Source organism: Halichoeres trimaculatus, unplaced genomic scaffold, assembly GCF_033239565.1.
Source record: "Halichoeres trimaculatus isolate MK-OKI-2021-1 unplaced genomic scaffold, fHalTri1.1 fHalTri1_scaffold_16, whole genome shotgun sequence".
Classification (NCBI taxonomy): domain Eukaryota; kingdom Metazoa; phylum Chordata; class Actinopteri; order Labriformes; family Labridae; genus Halichoeres; species Halichoeres trimaculatus.
In genome coordinates, this window is record NW_027437194.1 from 26,729,283 (window position 1) to 26,749,311 (window position 20,029).

General features: G+C 39.1%; 1 protein-coding gene across 1 annotated transcript in view; it reads right to left on the reverse strand.

Annotated features, from left to right (window-relative positions):
* The window catches only part of sppl3 (signal peptide peptidase 3), a 48,617-nt gene extending 30,800 nt beyond the window's left edge, over window positions 1–17,817 (reverse strand). Inside the window, exon 1 of the mRNA XM_074690914.1 lies at window positions 17,315–17,817. Within this exon, the coding sequence (XP_074547015.1) occupies window positions 17,315–17,340 (26 nt within the window). The 5' untranslated portion in view covers window positions 17,341–17,817. The remainder of the gene's footprint in view (window positions 1–17,314) is intronic.
* Window positions 17,818–20,029: the final 2,212 nt, after the last annotated feature.

A 20,029-nucleotide genomic window follows, 5' to 3' on the forward strand; every position in this document is an offset into this window, starting at 1 on the left:
ACTTAATGATGTGTAGCTGATAACCAACACATGAATCTGTTTGACTGTGGACTGAAGCAGTGAGTTTGATGTGTGCTTTGGCTTCTGCTCTCTATCACTGTTGAGTTTTTCTCATGGGTAAAAAGCTACAATGATTCTAAGACATGCATTTTGTTACCTCCAGTGTTTCACTCATATTACAGAGCGCTGACCATCAATAAGTCGCAGAAAATGCTGAAAAACACAAACAGTTTCACTCTTCATAAGTTTGGCCTAAAAACAGCACCATCTCAACATTTCAGCTGCAAATATCTCAGGGATTCTCATCGCAAATGTTTATCTGCTTTCTCACCACGCTGAAAAATTCATTGTAGCCGAGCTCTATTATAAAATGTTGGATTGCTGCATTTACTGTTCACTACAGAGTAAATTATTGAGTGGTTATTGTGTTTGGAATAGTACATGAGAGAAGCAGAGACAGTGTTGGTACACAGAGGATCGGAAGTGGCAGAGAGCAGTCTTACAAGTCATGACGCATGCTACACACACACTCACACACACACACATATATACACACTCACAAACAGGAAAACGGTAGCGCTAAATAAGAATAACAGCAGCACAGTAACCCTATCACTGCTGGGTGACACTTCATGGGTTGTGTTAGAGTTCATGACTAATTTCCAAAAGCACTGAGTGGATTCATCACCTCCAGCAGCTTCTGTCTTTTCTCTTTCAAACACTGCTCCCTCCAAATTCTTCTTTTTTTTTCATTATCAAAGTTTGATTTAAGGAGCTCGGGGTCATCTTCCTAGAGGAAAAATGTCTTCTACTCTGAAAAACTAGATCCTCATTTGTCAGAGTTAAGCCACATGCAGTGAATACAGATGATTTGCCTCTGCAACATGCCGTTTCTCACAGGCAGCTGCATTCATGCTTTTGTTGGCAGAGGCAGCAAACCTGAAGGAAATGAAACCCACAAAATTCAAGCAATGCACCGTTAGTGTCATATCACGATCAATAATGTGTAACAAAAAAAAAAAGAATTGGATAATAGTTAATTCTGATACTGATGGTTGTTGTCTGGTTTTAAAATGAGCTATGGATTTAATAGACTTAAATGGTCCCTTCTCTTAAAACTTTACAGGAACATGTCTTAAAAACTGCACGTCTGTTTTTGATGGTAAAATACGGCAATTATGTGGTCACTTTTGATCATATTTGACAATAAAATAATTGAGTTTGTCTAGGGATGGGTACCACATAAGGTACTTTTAATGGTACTGACTGAATTCTGTCTAGAGTACCAAGTATTGATTCAGGTAAAATAAACGGTACTATATTTCGGTACCTGAACGCATCCTTGTGACTGTAAGTAAGTGGAAAAGTTTTTTTTTACTAGACATGAACACAGCACTGCAAGTTTATATATTGAGAAATAAATATGTTAAATTGAAAAACTTTAATATTTTATGATTAAACAAATTAAAATCTATTACCACATAAATACACATTAAAGTACTGAAAATTGGTACCGTTGAGTACCGTTGAGCTTGGTCGGCAAAAACCCTGTGAGCTACAGAGATCCACAGAATGACTGTGGCTGGCAGAGCAGTACCCCTTGTTCACCATATTGTGTTTTGTTTGTTACTCTGACAGACAACTAGAGGTCAGTATAATTTTAGTGTTCCTTTTTCTTTTTTAACTGAAAAGTGTGGGAAAGAATTAGGGATGCACTATATTATCGGCACAATATCAGTATCGGCTGATAAAAGCTTAAAAACACGTTTATCGGTATCGGCAGATATGAAAATTTCTGCCGATATGCACAGCTGATAAGGTGCTATTCAGTTAGGATTATTATTATTTTCCATCTTAAAAATAAGCTCCTTAAATAAAATGTAGCACTTCATTTATTTGCACTGCAGAGCTCTGTGTCTGTCACCAGGTTGTTACAGTAGCTCTAAAATAATCAAATACAACTTGGTTATGTTTAAAAATGCATTGTACATTTAAAGTTCATGTGATCTAAAGAAATTATTTTTCTGTATTTCAATACTGAATGTCTGAGTTTGAAAAAATAATACATTTCTTATTTATGGTAAAATCAAATGTTTTTTGTCTTGTTTTATGTGTGTTTCTTAAACAATTAAGACCGTCACAATAAGAGTAACATATAAATTCCAGAACAGAATAGACTTAGCTTTCTTTACAGTGAAAAAAACAAACAAACTTGTGATTATCGGTATCGGTATCGTTCAAAGGGGGTTTCCATATATCCGCATATCGGATATCGGAAAAAATCCAATATCGTGCATCCCTAGAAAGAATTGGATATATGCTGACAGTATCCTTTGTCGTGTTGGTCATACTATAGAATTACTCAGTGCTTCTGTTCTGTCGCATCAGTATACCAGACACTTTGCAGCAATAACATCTGCTTTACAGCATCCCACAATAACTCTCCAGGGACACGGTTCAAAAAGCAAAAACAAAACTACCGTATTTTCCGCACTACAAGGTGCTTCGGAGTATAGGACGCACCTTCAATGAATGGCCTATTTGAAAACTGTTTTCATATATAGGGCGCACAGCATTATAAGGCACATAGAGTAGAAGCAACAGTAGTGGCTGGGGTTGCGTTATGCATCCACTAGATGGAGCTGCGCTAAAGGGAATGTCAACAAAACAGTCAGATAAGTCAGTCAAACTCAGGCTACATACACACGGAGCCGCACATTTTCCTATCCAACTATTTTCTGTGCCGTTTTCAAAAAAAGTGTGCTGTAAAGACGAAGCCGTTTCTGACGTCCACAAAAGCCGTTTCCAGAGATCAGTTCAAATGCCAGACCTTTGGGGGGCGCTGTACTGCTCTAACAATAAACAAGAGAAGAAGCCCGGGCCAGCCTGCGAGCTAATGTTAGCACTTAGCAGAATTCCTCTTTACAGGTTCTTACTGCTTATTGTGTTACTCCGACGACGCCCCCTGACTACAGTAGCCATGATTAATCAATATTGATCCATATATAAGGCACATCGGATTATAAGGCGCACTGTTGGCTTTTGAGAAAACTGAAGGCTTTTAGGTGCGCCTTGTAGTGCGGAAAATACGGTACACAAAACTGTTAGCTTAGAATTAACAACTCCTTAGCTTAAATGTCAGCAGTGTGGAAATATATCCAGAACATAAAAACAGTCAAACATCAACACATGAAGACATTTATGCTCTATGATCTTTTCACGAGGCGGTACATACAACCAAAACATCCTGAAACAACATGCAGTGTCTTTCACAGCTCCGCTGTGTCTGGGCTTTAGAAGAACGGACACAGATCCACAGAGAGCATCCAAAAAGCACTGAGAAGAAAGTAGGAGACACAGGTTTACGCCATGTCAGTTATTCAGGGTATATCCAGCTGTTTAGGACTAGAGTTGAAATGATTCCTTGAATTATTCGAGGTACTCGATAACAAAAAATGATCGAGGAATTTTCTCCACGCCTCGAGGAATCGTTTAATTTCAAAAAAGATCAAAGAGTGGCATTTCAAATAGAGTTGACGCCATATCTAAAGAGTTTTCAGACCCCTCAAGCCACCTCTTTTTCAAAATAGCGACTAGCAACAAATCTAGCTCCTTTTCTGGAGTTTGGAGACTAATGTGAAAGCATGTATTGATCTGCATCAGCTGCTTGTATCTCATATCTCATCAGATCGCACCGAACTTGGAATTTATCACCTCAAGTCACTTGATTTTACACTTGCTTGAAACAAATTTTCATTTGAAAATAACTGCTCTTTAACTTAACAAAAAATGTGTTTTATCCGATTACTCGATTAATCGATGGAATTTTCAGTAAAATACTCGAATATTAAAATATTTGATAGCTGCAGCCCAATTCAGGACATACTGTGGTTTCACATCCTGCCCCACTGGAGCTGTACAGCACAGTCTCTGACAACATGTGAGGTGATTTAAAAATGATGTGACTAATTTGACAACAGATGTTTGTCCTGTGTTTCTGCTGAGCCTCACAACACACTGGGTTGATTCCTTCACTCTATAGTTTGGGATGATTCAGGTCAGATGAAGTTGTAACCCTGTGTGTGGCATTACAAACATATTAATAAAAGGAGAAAAACACACATGACACACATCGCATTAGGATGGCGAATATTTACATTTGTAGTCCCGCAACATCTCATGAGAGTTGTGCTCAGAGGGGCCAGGGATTTAAGAGAGCTATTTTGCATGCACACTTGTTCATAGGGCCTCATTCAGCAGAGCATGTAAAATAGATGAGATAACTTTAACATCACAACTAGCTAGACTAAGTTAAACTGACTTTAAAAAAAACTGAAGATTTATTTTAACTACTAATTTTTTAAACTTTTTAGGGTTGTTAAAACACACAAAAAAAATGTGCATCTTCACTTTCTGACAGCTTTAGGAAAGTTCATCCCTGCAAACCCAAGCATCAGATCAGGACCCAGTATTGGCTGATACTCAATTCTAAAAAAACTGGATCCGTTTTGGAGGAATGAGAAAAAAAAGGTGTGGACATCCCTCATACTAACACGTTACACAGACTCAGTGTATAATTGCTACCAAACCTACATTTCTTGCTCTGAGAGGGAGGAGACACAGAGAGCAGGTTGGGTTGCCAGACTCACTTACTAAAGTTACTTATTAAGAGGTTAAGTTACGTCTCTTTGTGTCCCCAGCTTAAGTCAAAGATAAAGACATGGTAAAGATAACTTTATGGCTTACTCCTTATAGGTCAAAATGCAAAAATGTTCTTGATATGTATATACAAGAATGTACCATAAACATTTCACAAGGAGGTAAATTACCCCTCTCTGTCTGGTTTGAGTCACCTCATCGATTTCTCTCATCCAGGGTTCACAGACTCTGAGTTTAGACTACACAAACATCTGATACTGACATTGGGGTGTATTATTCGCAATAGGCTGATGTCTATCTTACATTGTTCCCTGTGCATTCATACGATCACTGCTGAATGTAGTTTTAGATAAGACCCTACTCCTGAAGAAATACCAGCGCCCCTGCAGCCTCAGTCAGCCCTCTCCTGCTGGCTTGCAGTGAACACTGTTTCAGTTCTTCCAAGCCCTGACAGAGACAACAGCCCCTGAATAAAAAAACGACTCAGTGCTCCAAATCATTTTTCATTCTGGTGCGCATGTCACAGAGGAATTCAGAGTTTTCATTGTGATGCTGAGAGGGGTAAAAAGCCAGATCTCCCCCGCCTCTTTCATTCATTGAGCAGCACAGGAATGACTACAGGGTGTCTGGGAGGGGAGGGGTAACATGTAGTTCACTGTGGAAACAGGACACCAAGACAATACTGCATCGTGGAGCTTTGACCTGAGCTTATTTGTCCAACGCTGGTCTTTACTCTGCGACTGAAAAACACTCTCAGCAGGCGTCGTCTTTGCAGATTTGTCACATTACAGCAGGTTTTTCTGTACCTATCTAAAACCTTCTGACGGATAACGCTCACCCGAATGTGACCGTTTATTCAGACATGTGCTTCTCTAAACAGGATACATGTCTTGGCCTGACTTGGCCTGGAGCCTTAGAAAGTGATTAAGAAAGTGACCTTGTTCCTTCACACACAAACGCTAATGATGTCACCGCCTCTCTGTCAACACAGCACACAGACAGACAGACAGCTATACTTTCATCCAGCACAGGCCTAATTCATATTCTAGCATCGAACTGCTGGGTCTGAATTCTGTGCACAGAAAGCCTGTAGAACATGGCTGAGATAGATGAATGGAACATTTAAAAACAAAATACAATCCCGGACTGTTGAGGGCTGGACTGTGGCCCAAAGTGCCATAAGACGGCCTTGTTCGCTGACAGACTAGGTTTTCAATAACACAATTCCAATACGGTCCTCTGTCAAGCCAGTTGCATGCATGACTTGACCACTAAGGGCTGGGTCATGAGGCCACAATGACCACTTTTTGTAAACGCTGCCCTGCGAGGAGTGGATATTCCACACTGACCCCCTCAAAATATCAAACTCCAGTCCGTCATGTATGTAAAGCTATGAAAACATGTGGAGCCCTTAGCATAAATCTAAGTGAACTATCACCAGACTGGCCTTCGCTTTCCCATCCAATTACGCTCATAATGGGTTACATCACTCAGGAAAAGAATGTAATTTGTGATCGACATTGACCTTTATGTCCCCACAATAAGTGAGTACACAACCTCTTCTTAGCTTGTTTACTTCCTGTCGAGGCTTTTTCCTTTGTTTGAGTGATGGAAGGAGAAATGCTTGGAGGAGATTGACGTGGAGTGCATGTGAGTTTGTTCTCCTCTGTGATGTTAAAACAACACAGTCAGGGTCACCAGAAGCCCTGCAGCTAAGAGTTTTTGGAAGACTTTTAGGAAAAGAAATTCAAACCAGCTGCAAGTCATACCTTTCCAGACTGAGGTCCACGTCTCATGCTTAGTTCATTTTCTCACAGCATGCAACACGACTGAATCATACAATTTACAATTTACAGGTGCTGAAGTAATCCGTCTGAATCAAACGGGTCAGTGTGTTGGTGAAGTGAGTTCCCAGAAGCATCGCTAGTTTCTTTCTTCTGTTAACAGAAGACCTGGAGGAGAGAGTTGGCACCTGCAGCAGAAACCTTTGAAGTAACAGAGATTCTTATTACAAGAGACAACAAAGGATCCTCAACACAAGACACTTCCTGTTAGCGAGGTGTATTAGCTCACTGTGCTAACTAACCAAGTTCTGCTCAAGGTTTCTGTCCATCAAAGGAAGACCGTCCTTGTCATTGTGAAGGTCTCTTCTCAGAATGGGTTTAAATGAGGTCAGACTCCTCATCTTGTCTTGATGTTGGGTCTTTGTTAATATGATGTTCCATTTTTGGAAAGCATCAGAAAGATAAAATTTGTTGTGTACAGCTATAAAATCCACAACCACAAGTACTGTTATTTGACTGTTGCATACTGTTTGTATGTTGTTTCAAAATTTTGACGCCAATATTTTCACTTTTACTGCTGATGAATATCCACTTCAAATGTCGGTTATCGGCCTCCTTGACTACTAATAATTAAGGCTGCAGCTAAAGAATATTTTAGTATTCGAGTATTCTATTGAAAATTCCATCGATTAATCGTGTAATCGAGTAATCAAGTAATCGAGTAATCGGATAAAATACATTTTTGTTTAGTTAAAGAGCAACTATTTTTCAAATGAAAATTTTTCTCTTCAAGAAATAGAATTTTCTGATACAGCACGTCAATAAGAGCACTTGCTTTGGTAGCTCCAAAATTTGTTAACACACTTTGACACATTTTTTGTGCCTTGTACATCTCATCAAATGTTGCAGACCCAAATGGCACCCGTTTCATAGAATGACCCATGAGTCTCCAAACTCCAGAAAAGAAGCTAGATTTGTTGCTAGTTGCTATTTTGTATAAGAGTTAGCTTGAGGGGTCTAAAAACTCTCTTAATATGGCCTCAGCTCTATTTAAAATACCACTCTTTGATCTTTTTCAAAATTAAATGATTCCTTAAGGCCGAGAAAATTACTCAAGTATTTTTTTTATAATCGAGTACCTCGAATCATTCGAGGAATCGTTTCAGCTCTGATAATCGGTATGGGCATCAGCCCTGAACAAAACGTATCAGGCCATCTTGATAAAAAATGCACACAGAGTTCAAAGGGGGGCTTAACACTGTCACAGGAAACCATGCTGTGAAGGTAACAGTATAGCCCTGTTTCCACCAAGCAAGATCAGTACGGTTTGGTACGGGTTGGCTCGGTTAAACCTGGTCCTGTTTGGGTTTCCACAGCCAACCGCGCCCTCTCGTGGTAGGCGGTGTGTAAGCCAGATGCCGATAGCCGCATCTGTAACATAATAGCATGATGCCAAAGCACCGCACACAGTGTACCCCGCAAATTAATCCAATGAAGAAGAAAAATGCTACACAGGAAACAAAGAGCAAGGATGAGACATCCAGAATTCATCTTCTTTGTGATTGGCATGTAGCTCTTTGATACAAAGAACAACCAAGCTTTGTTTCAGAGAAGTCTGTGCAACGGCAGGAGAAATGCAGCAGCTGTTGAACGTTAAGTGACGATTCTTTTGACCAATCAATGGTCTTCAGTGTTGTAGCTCCACCTTCCGGGAACAGATCAGTTTAGCCGCGGGAGGCTCGTCTCGGTTATTTGGCGATCTGTCCAGGGATTAGTCAGTGGAGACGCCGTAAAATGTGCGCTGTGCCGAGATAAACTGAGTTGAACTGCTTGGTGGAAATGGGGCTAATGTAAGGGTTAAATAAAAACGTCTGAACGGAGGTTTTCACCAGCTATGAAACAAGCCAGTGCCTTGTCATAACTATAAAAACACAAGTAACCATAAGCAATAAGACTGACTTTTTCTACTCTAGTACCTCTTACTGCTTGTTGCTCGGTCAAAGTCAGAAAAGGTGATTTTCAACACACTAATAAAACAGTTCTTGTTTACATTCTCCTCAAAAAAAAAAGTCTGACAGCAAGTGCAGCACATGAGACATGCTCTGCAGAGACCAGAGAAGAAGTGTAATGTCTCCCTGACTCAATATTGGATTGTTAACCAACTCATCCTCACACAGATCACCTGTAGTGACAACACACATTGAGTGGAACTCTAAAAAACACGAAATGGAATAATTGGGTGGTTTACCAGAAGAGCTGCCGAGAAAAAAAAACTGTCAAAAGATGAGACAAACAGACAGAAAGGCACAGGAGACAGAACACACTGCTGTAGAGGAGAGCACTGCCTATTCTGTGTGTGTGTGTGTGTGTGCATTTATTGGTGAGGTATTGAACTAATCATAAAAAGCAGAGCAAACCTGAGTTGTTTGCAAACACTAGAAAGATGAGGGACAAAGTAAAATTGTGATATAAACTCATCCAATAAGAACAATTACAGACAGATGGCTAAACACAGGTGCAGTGTCATTCTGAGGGAAACACTGTGTTAGCTCTGAGTCTCTCCTCTAACCCCTGTTTCAAGCACACATTACACTTTTATAGACTTATCCTTTGGGATTTCATTTGCCAGACATTTGCTTTGCAATTAAGCTTCTTGTGATATTTTTTGAGTATAACAGTGTTTACCAGCAATGGAACAAGTTTCTTTATAATTTCACATTACCCAATACATTACAGGTTACATCTGTGACTAGAGTTATTGACATCTTACGTGTAATGTTACAATGTCTACCTGCAATTGATCAGACAGCGAAAAAGACATGTGACCATGTGTGAAGCTGGTACCAAACGAATGACTCCTGTTCACAGTAATTTATAGGCAAAACGACTTATAATCTTCTATTGTACACTGAAAAACATTCCTTATAAAAATGCCAGAATTAGCAGCAGTTATTATAGACATACTAGCTCCTACACTATCTGGTTTCTGTATTTCAGGAGTGGTTGTTTTCAGCTAACAGCATGATTCCTCACACCAGAGGTGTCCCAGTCCGATATTGCTATCGGATATCGATCCGATATCAGCAAAAAAAAAGTATCAGTATCGTATCGGAATGCATCTAAAATCTCTGATATAAGCAGTTTCTGTTACCCATTGGTTAATAATAAATGGGTCAGTTTTTCCTCATACCTACTGTTGCTGACTACTGTTCTTTGTTTGAATAATATCACTTAATCAAGCCTTTTCTAACATGACAGACATACTACAAAATAAGTTATAAAAGAATGCATGTTTAATGCTGATATTGTATCAGATTAATATCGGTATCGGCCAATACTCAATGCTGCTGTATCGGTGCAGTGTCGGAAGTGAAAATGTAATTTCAGAACTAGAGCTGATACGATTCCTCAAATGATTCGAGGTACTCGATTACAAAAAAATACTCGAGTAATTTTCTCCGCCTCTGGGAATCGTTTAATTTCAAAAAAGATCAAAGAGTGGTATTTCAAATAGAGCTGAGGGCATATTAAGAGAGTTTTCAGACCCCTCAAGCTACCTCTTATACAGAATAGCAACTAGCAACAAATCTAGCTTCTTTTCTGGAGTTTGGAGACTAATGGGTCATTCTACGAAATGGGTGCCATGTGGGTCCGCCACATTTGATGACATGTACGAGGCACAAAAAATGTGTCAAAGTGTGTTTACAAATTTTGGAGCTACCAAAGCAAGTGCTCTTATTGACATGCTGTATCAGAAAATCCTATTTCTTAAAGAGAAAAATTTTCATTAGAAAAATAACTGCTCTTTAACTAAACAAAAATGTATTTTATCCGATTACTCGATTACTTGATTAATCGATGGGATTTTCAGTAGAATACTCGAATACTAAAATATTCGATAGCTGCAGCCCTAATCAGAACATCCCTACTTACTCACAAATTCATGAATGTAACAGAGATTTTCAGGTCTCAACTCAGATCTATTACAGAAAAAATGCCTGTTTAAGTGAGACATGGATCACAGTCACTGATAAAATTCACATGTTACAAAATCAAGTCCAGAAGTGGAATTGGATTCAATCTTGTGAACAAATAATTCTTATATTTGAAGGTGATTATAACTCACACGGTTAGCTAAAAACAACAGCCAATATAATCGTAAACTGGTGAAGAAATGAGTATGACTGCATGAATTGGGAGATAACACTGGTCTGTTTACGTTTCTCCACATAGGTCCAGTTTAAATGCATAATAGGCTAATACAGGTAGTGTTACTTCTAGGGGTGTCCCAATACAGATTTTTGACATCCAGTCGACTTTTTTCATGATATGTTTTGTGGATACTAATCTGATCCGTAAATGACCAATCATATTTGTTGTATTAAAGTGAGCCCTGTTGGCACCTCCTCGAGGAACACTGACTTTACAAATGTTGGAGTCGCTGTTTTACTATCATTGCTTTCCAAAGAGAGGTAGTCCCACAAAGCGGACATGTTTGCGACATATTTTGATTTACAGCAGCAGCAAAGCGTGACAGTGCTGAAAACATGTGAAAACTGGACCGGTCCCAATCACTAAACGAAACCCGATGCTATCCAGTACTCCCAAAATAGCCATATCGGGCGCCAATACCAATCAGTGTATCAGATCAGGACATCCTTCGCGACTACCTCACAACAGACACATGACTTTTAATAGACAGTCAAGTCCCTGTGTTCTCTGGTTTCTGATGTAATAACACTGGATTTTACATTAAGATCAGCAATACATCATCAAGCCTTGTTTTTTTTTTTCCAAGTCACCTACTTTGTGTGAATGATAAGTTGATTAGTAGGTGTTCAGAAAGGCCAAGCTTCAATTAGATTGTACTGTGGACAGCCGGAATAATAGGATTTTGGGATTAGAGCATGTCTCCTTGGTAAGATGGCTTGTTTTTCCTCTCATTCATTCTAATGATAGGAAAGATGAAGGTATTCTTTAATGACTATTATGCCAAAGTTGTCAACGTGGACTATAACCCATCACCAATCTGAGCAGGTTTTGGTAACAGCCTCCAGTAAGCAGCTACAAAGATTCATGGAGATTTATGTAGTGTCAGGTCATGATAGTGATGACTCACTGCCTCATCAAAATTCTCTCTTTGCAGACTTGGTAATCATGATAATCTCTTCACTTGTTGCTTTTGACACCAAAATACAGGAACTAATGTGTGTAACAAAACACTAATAGATAGTCTTCACTTCCACATCACACAGAAATCAAGACGTATGAAGAAACTTCAGATTTACCTGTTAAACTTCCAGGCTGACGAAAGACACACATCAGTCAGATTAAGTTATATTGCTTGTGTATGACACACTGTTGACTAGGGGTGGGTACCGAATTAGGTACTTTTATAGGTACCGACCGAATGCAGTCAAAAGTATTGTGTATTGATTCATGTAAAACCAAAAGGTACCATGTTTAGGTACCTAAATGCATCCTTGTGACTGTGAGGCAGCGGAAGAGTAGGTTATTTTCCATGCTGGTCATAAACACAGCATTGCAAGGTTATGTATTGAAGAATAAATAATATGTCAAATTGAAAAAAATCTATACTTTATCATTAAACAAATTGTTATTTTTTACCACATAAACACAAAAAAGTACAGAAAATTGGTACCGTTGAGTACCAGTACCATTTGCCAGGTACTGGGCATCGGTACCGTATCGTTTCAAATGTGAAAGGTACCCATCCCTACTGTTGACCTTCAGAACGATGGATATCTACATTGTTCTCTGAGCAGATTGAATGTGACTGACTGTCTGGTCAAAGGTATTTAACTGAAAAGATTCAGTGTCTCTCTGGGGTTGTTTCGTTAAGTTTAATAGTGAGAACTTTAGTAAGAAGCAGTGTTGCAAAGTGTTTCAGCTCTTTGACTTTTGTTGAAGATCGCAGAGGTGACAACAGGACATGCTGTTAATAAAGACGTGTCCAGTTAACGGTTACATTAGCACACCCATGATGTTAGCCTGGGCACCTCTTAGCATACAGGATGGTGCTCCGATCTGTACAATAAGCTAAATGTAGCTGTTTCCATTCTTTACTAACACAGCCACAATGCTCTCCATCTGCCTCTCTCCACATCAGACTAATTACTCCTTTTTATACATGTATAATTATACTGCTCAACTTTCAGAGAGATTTTATTTCCTCGCTTACAAACAGCTCTAAAGATAACACCAGCTGAACCTCTTGGCCTTTGAAGGGCTTTCAACTCAGACTGAGGCCAAAGTAAGGGAATGTAGATATGAAGCTACTCTGATGCTAAAGTTATAAATGAGAATTGTATAGAATTAAGGTTGTTTTCACTGTGATGACAAATGGTGTCAGGTATAACTGTTCACAACTGGAGATGATATCTTCCCTCCAATACGAGTACAATGGGTTATACACTTTTAAATGTTAGCAAAGAGATAACAACAAATACAGCTGGATAAATAATGTAATATTATCGGACATCTTCAAAGGCTTGTGCTTTCTTATGCGTCTATGCAACAGCTCTTCCTTTGTGAGATCTTCAGGAAGTGCACACAAGGAGCAGTTTCACAGTTTGACAGAAAATGCAGCGGTCAAAGGGTGTGACTTGTCCTCCATACATTCTGACAAGCAAAACTGAAAATGAAGAAGTAGTAATAGAAACCACCTCTGTTAAAACTCTGATTCAAAACCGCGAAACAAACAATTAAACAGCTGCTGACCGAGCTGTCAACGTCATTCAAGGTGCAAAGCTAACTTAAAAAAGAGCCAACAAAACATTGTCACTTTGGCCAGTTGGTATGACAACAGTTCATCCAGGTCATACAAGAATATATTAAGAAACATGTTAAAAACCTCTAAGGACCACATCCCAAACAGAAGTTTAGAGGTAGTGTCTCCAAAGACCTTCTGTTCAGATTGAAACAATGCGATAAATTTGATTATTCCTGCAAGTATCTGATTAATGAGATGGTTCCAGTGTCAAAACTTACAACTGATTTTGCGCCTTACTTTGTAAAAGGTATGTCACATAAGTTGGGGCTTACTTCTATTATAAATGTGTGTTAAGGTCTGGGGTTAGTTTTGCTGTTTCTTTGAAGCATGATAATAATAACAACACACATTACTCAGTGTTAAATAAATCCTCTCCAACAAATGCCTTGCTAGGCTAGCCTCCTTTCTGGGATTTGATATCCCCTTTTGAATTGAAATCTGTATAGCAGAGCATTGACAGTAGAGTTAAAAACTTATCCAACCTAACTGATGTTTGTGTTGAGGGAAAACACCACCCACCAACCAGTTAATAGAAATGAAAAACGAGAAGGGATTAAGTTAGGTGGGAATGGGGAAGTTAAGCTGCCAGAATCAAACCATGACAAATGTTTTATACACTACAGTTAAAAGACAAGATAAAATGGAAGCAAAAAAGATCAGTTTTTAAATTTTAAACTTCATCTGTTGTTTAAAGCTCCTCCAGTTTGAAGCTCGAACCAAACAAGATCATCAGGAGATCTACAAACAGCCCTCGTGTCTCAGTTTGTGTGACACAGTAGAGCAATGTCAAAAAGCCCCTAATGATTTCAGACTTCACATTTCAAAAGGTTTGAGCTTTCACTTTCTCTGCACCAGTCCTCAAACTGGGAAGCTAACCCAACTCTGAATGCTTTCGAAAATTGCAATAATAATTTATGATACTGCTACAATTTTTATTGACTGAAAAATTGCCAGAAGTAACAGACCAAGAGAAGGAGATGACAGTTAGTAGGCTGGCTGATCAAATCACTTCAGATTTGTGAAGCTGTTTAATTGAAAAATAAAGTCACATTGCACATTCAGCCTAATATCAGATAACAAAATTTCTCTGTAACTGTTAAAGCTTAGAGAAGTGCCTCTGGTTATAGTTACCTGCAGAAAGGATTCTTAACTTCTGAATGCTTACACAAATGATAGATTATAATACATGATAAATCTATTCCATAAAAAGCTTTAACTTGACAAGACCAGCACTCAATTCACTGAGTTATTGAGCCTTTAAGGCGTATTTATAGTCATTATGGCAGATTTGAATGCACAGAGAACACACTTGAGATATAATTGAACAACAGTAGGCTGAGCAGAGGCAAATAAGTCTTCCCTCAAAGAAAGTAATTTAAGAAATAAATGGTGACTATCCATGGTATTGAACACTTTGACCTAGGACTTGCTTTTTTAAAGAAAAATTTCATCACCCCGCCAACTAGTATTCATACTGAGACCAAGCAGCAACCCCTGGTTTAACAATATCACGATCTGATAAACAGAGTTTCTTCCACTTGAGGTTGTTTGCAGAAACACCAGAAACCACACCAGCTAGAAAAAAGACAATTTATAACAAAAATACACGATTTACACGACATTGTTTTAGATCACTCGTGGTTTTCAATGTTATTAAACTTACATATTTTGTCCATATGAGGGCATGACTGACTTGACAGACAGGTGGGTATCCTGTAGCTGTCCACAAAGAGTCTAAGGCCTGCCTCTTTACTTCGTTCTAACTTGAAAAATGCCAAGCTGCAAGCGCCATCACCAATATGGCCTCCATTGACGAGGCTTTCAAAACTCTGTATCAGAAACAGACAGGTGATGTCACAGACACTACGTCCATATACTGCACGTCTCTGAGAGCGACTCAGGCAGAGTAGAGACAGCAAAAACGTCTCATCAATATCAGGTACACGCCTTTGTTAGGGTGGCACTCTTCCATTCACCTATCCTGATATGAAAGAATGTTGGTATGACATAAATGCGGCTTTGACAGCAGCTGTGAAAGTGTTTGTGTCTTTGCATGAAGCATTAAATGCAAATGTGGTGATTTAAACTTTCCTGGTACTGAAGCAAAACATAAACACACAGAAATGTGTTTGGAAAAAGGATTCCCATCTCCTGTTAACTTATTTGAAAACATAAACTGATTTTAGGCGTCACATTATGTAGTAACTTTTTTTTTAAGCAAACAGCTCAGACAATATCAGGCCTTACAACAAGTACAACAACAGTAGATCAACATTACTCAATCTTCAGCAAAACAAAGCAAAGGGAGAACTCTGATCAGACAAATCAAACACGAATGATGCGAACTTTAAATGCACTGGCACACTGACTTGTGCGACGAACCCACTGGTCAGTTTTGGGTTCAACAATACAGAATGAAGTCCCGTTACTGGGCAGAACTTTGACGGATTTAAAAGCGCAATGATCAAAGTGGTTGAATAAACCCACAAACAAATATTCCTGTATTTTTATAAGCCTTAACCACACCTGATCTTTGTGTGACACAAAGAATCAAGGAGGGCAGACATGTTTACCTTAGGCTAAGACTAGTCTACTCATAAGTAGTCATTGACACAATATAGATGTGCTCATAATATTACATAGTCTGGCAGAATTTGTCTTTACAGAGCCACTTTTCTGCTTCTTTATCCCAGTTCTAACTTTACTGATCGGCTTTTTCAAATCTTTGCGTATCTTTTGATACCCTTTTTTAAACTATCTTCTCTTACAGGTCCTAGTATGTACAGTTCTTTAGCTTGCACCATGGCTCAGTATCTGGAAAAATCTATGGAGCTCTGGATGAAATATGCAGGGCTCTCTCTAGAGCCAAGAAACCAAGTGACTATTCATACCTGGAGACTAATGACAATAAAACAAGTCACAAGTGTGGACACTTAACGATAATAGCCATTTTAACTTGTGGGTGTCAATCTGTGTGATTATCAATACACCAAACATCTAAGGGTATCTAAACTTTTGACCAGGGCCATTTTAGTGATGTGGGTTATTGTTTGAATTTATAAAAGAAATACATAGTTATGTGATGAATAAATGGCTTCACTTGAACTCCTAACATGAATGAAAAGAGAGGTCTTCTGCATGCCATACATATTTCATTTTTATTTATTTTTTTAAAAAGGCCACATTTCACAACTTCTGAATGGGCATGTGAACTTCGGAGCACCACTGTACATACTCAAGAGAAGGCTGTTTCAATGAAAATCACTGCAAATACTCTTATCCCCGTTAAAGAGTCATTTTATAGCATATACCAACCAAAGGCCTCAACAGAAACCGGTTCATTTTCATTCATGGAGACAACGCATTTCTGTGTTCACATCATCTCCGCCTGGCTTCCGTCTAATTTTCCCCAAACACTTAGATTCAAGTCAAACACAACCTCACAGCTCTGTAGCTAAATTACAGTATTAAAGGTGTTTCATATGCCACGATACCAGGTTTGCAATGAAACTGGCATTTTCTGACACGAATGCGATGCCAGTTAGTTAGCTTAGCCCTACAGCTGAACCTTTGTTATTGTGTGCAGCGGGTCGACGACGAATGCTATCCATGTAATCAGCTAGTGCTAATTTGTCGGCAAAGCTAACGTCCACTAATCTGCTTGACATGGCTATGAAAGGTTTAGCTTAAAGCGCAATGATACATACATCCAAAAGCAAGCTCATGGAATATAAAAGGCATTTAATATTGCCTAGTGAGCCGTTAGCACAGCAGCTACAATAGCACGGCATCAGCTGGTGAGGCTGATTAGCCGCTGCTAGCTAACCAACCAGCTCAGGTTAGCTTTGAGCAATATTGGAGCTGCTGGGGAAAATACATGTCTGTTTGATATTTTGCTCTTTCTGGTGGTGATAAAAGCATCATTAGGCCCCGTAGTGAATAGGCAAGTGTGGTTGTGAATGGTCAGGATTGTTATCTCTTGGTTTAGTGACCTACATCATCCAGGCTTGGCAGTGTAGCAGCAGCTAACGTAAGGTAGCTCCTACTAATCGGTAGCGCTGTGCCTGTGCGCACTCACCAAGATGAGTAGCCTTGCTCCGCCATATCGCCGAAAACAGTGGGTTCCGCGACTGTGGCTAACACAGATTCAGGTCCCGGTGACAACCCGTTGAGGTTTTCAGCTTCTCCTTCACAATCCGACGTCCTAGCAGTTAGTTTTAGGTGACAACATGATGATCCATCCCGGCAGCAGCTAGTAATCACTAGCTGAATATCTTGCAAATGAAACGGGAATGATGGTTTGCTATCGTTAGGTGGACAAGACAAAGCACCCCGAGAAAAAAACACTGATGTTATTTTCGTCGGTTTCGCTAATGTCCTGCTGTCACCCCAACCGAGAGGGCTCGGTCTCCAACGATGCTACACCCACAGTAAATCCATATTCAGCACGACCTGTCCACGATAAAATCGTATATTCCTCAAGTCTGCACCCCTCGCCGTTATGGAAGACGTTCAGCTTTGTTTTCTATGGCGAGAGTCACGGGAACGCGCAAAATCGCCCTGCTGTAGAGCTTTACAAGTAGGACGTGCACTGAAACGCTTTTGTGCATTGAGAATGCTTGCAATGGTTTCCTTTAAACTGGCAGCAATGCAGACTATAATATACATATACACACTACGGCATTACGTCGACTGTAAAATACATTTCTATTTATATATTTAGTATAACCTAACCGCGAAACGAGACTCTATAATACTGAAATCAGGTATTAAATATTACTCTCATTCACTCGATACTAAATGAACCTTTCCTCAAATGGTGACTAAAACATTATGTGAATAGTCAAAATTAAATACAAAAGCCATTCAAAAAGAAGCAATTATGGTCTGTCACCACTAAGTGATGAACTGTCGCAGGACTACTGTCACAGAAACAATTTATATTTTTCTGTATTCATTTTAATTTAGTATGCTGAGGGGTATGATAACCTCCTGTTAAAGGATTAGGCTGCATTACAGGAAATAGACAACGCTAACCTACTCATGTGTTGCAGTAAGCCTTTTAAATTAAAACTATGACTTGTTGTGGCACCCCCTTAGGTCCATCAATGTAACTACAATACTGCAAAATCTCACCCTGGTTGTCACCCCCCTCTGTTTGTTTAGAAGAACTCATTCAGGTTTTGAGAGATTATGCATGAAAAGGTAAACAACTGTAGAAGTGCCATTGTTAGTAAGGACAGCACCCTTTTTTCAATGCTGAAATCACTACAGTGAATAGTAACACAGTATCCTTTTAGAAATCGAGAGGGGTTTCCTTATTAATATTCATAAAACAGAAACAAAGAACGTCTTACATGCTTAGTTCACTCACTTAATTACCCAAAATTGTCTTTAAACTTTGGTCTACACCCACATAAAACTATAAAAACAGCCTGATTGCACTGACATTCTGTTTGTCCACAAAACTGTGATGCTCGTCTCCATATAAACTCCCATGAATTTGCCAATTCCCCGCTAACCAGAGCAAGAACAGGGATTTATAGTTGAACTCAAAAACTACAGGCAATCTTGTCATGTATTAAGTGCCATGTTTGTAAGCTCGCCTTTATTTATTCATGTATTTATTACCTTCATTAGTTCAAAGTTATAGTGTGTTGGATCGTTGCATTTTCCCATTTAATATCTTTTTTTTTATGAGCAAAAAGACCTTTATGAATCCATCAGTGTGCCTGTTTCTCCTATGTTCTGTTTAAAGCCTCTGATCTGAGAATCAGAATCAAAAATATTTGATTTGTCCCAGGGGAAATTACAGTTGCACTTATACGCAATTTCAAATAAAATGTAAAATTAAATCTGAGGTCTTGTCTGAAATTGTAATGTTTACAGTGTATATTAAAGACCACGTGGTCATCCCTTTTTTGAAAAAAACAACAACAACAAAAAGTTCATCAGTAACTCAACCCTTTTCATGATTGGTGTATATTGAAGGAGTTAAATTTTTATCAAAAATTTATACAAAGAGAGCTGATGAAATGATTATCTTCTGGGTTAAGGTTCATGAATTCAGTGTCCTATCTCCCCATTGGACTCTGAAGTCTCCATACTGATACTTTTTCATCCTCCAGGGATCATGGAAGCCTTCATGACACTTCAGCCATACGTAGATTACTTTTTATCACATGTTTAAAACAGAAATAGTTTATCCTCCAGGGATCATGGGTGTGGTTCACTGATGTCATGGCAATCTGCGTGGTAGTTAACTCTGGAGGACCAATCGAGTGATTACTAAGTACTCTCATTCTCTAAGGATAATGAATAACTTCAGCAATTTTTGGTGCTGAACACAAGATACTTGTGCTTTGAGAAAGGATGGGTGCTCAGAGAAGAAACCCACTCCACTTATGCCTCTACTGGTAAGTCAACTTCAACATAGGGTCCCAAAGTCCCCCAAACTCCAAAGCCTGAAGACAACGAGAGCTGTTTTGGCTCCCAACCTATCATATTTCTTACCAGCCAGATCCACTGACATGTCCTGACTGCTTTGCATGACATTTCCTTTATAATCCTTGCAAATTTTATCTCGTTAAATCCTTTGTACTGCAAAATTTGGATGGTATTGTACAATCTGGGAATGTGAACACATGGATGGACTCTGTCAAATAACATACCTTTGCAGACAACAACTTAAGTGAGCACAATGAACCGGCCGTCTATCGGTACACACATCTGTTCAAAGACAGGGTTCAATGTTGCAGATCCAAAATCAACTACCTCAGTCATGTAATGTTAA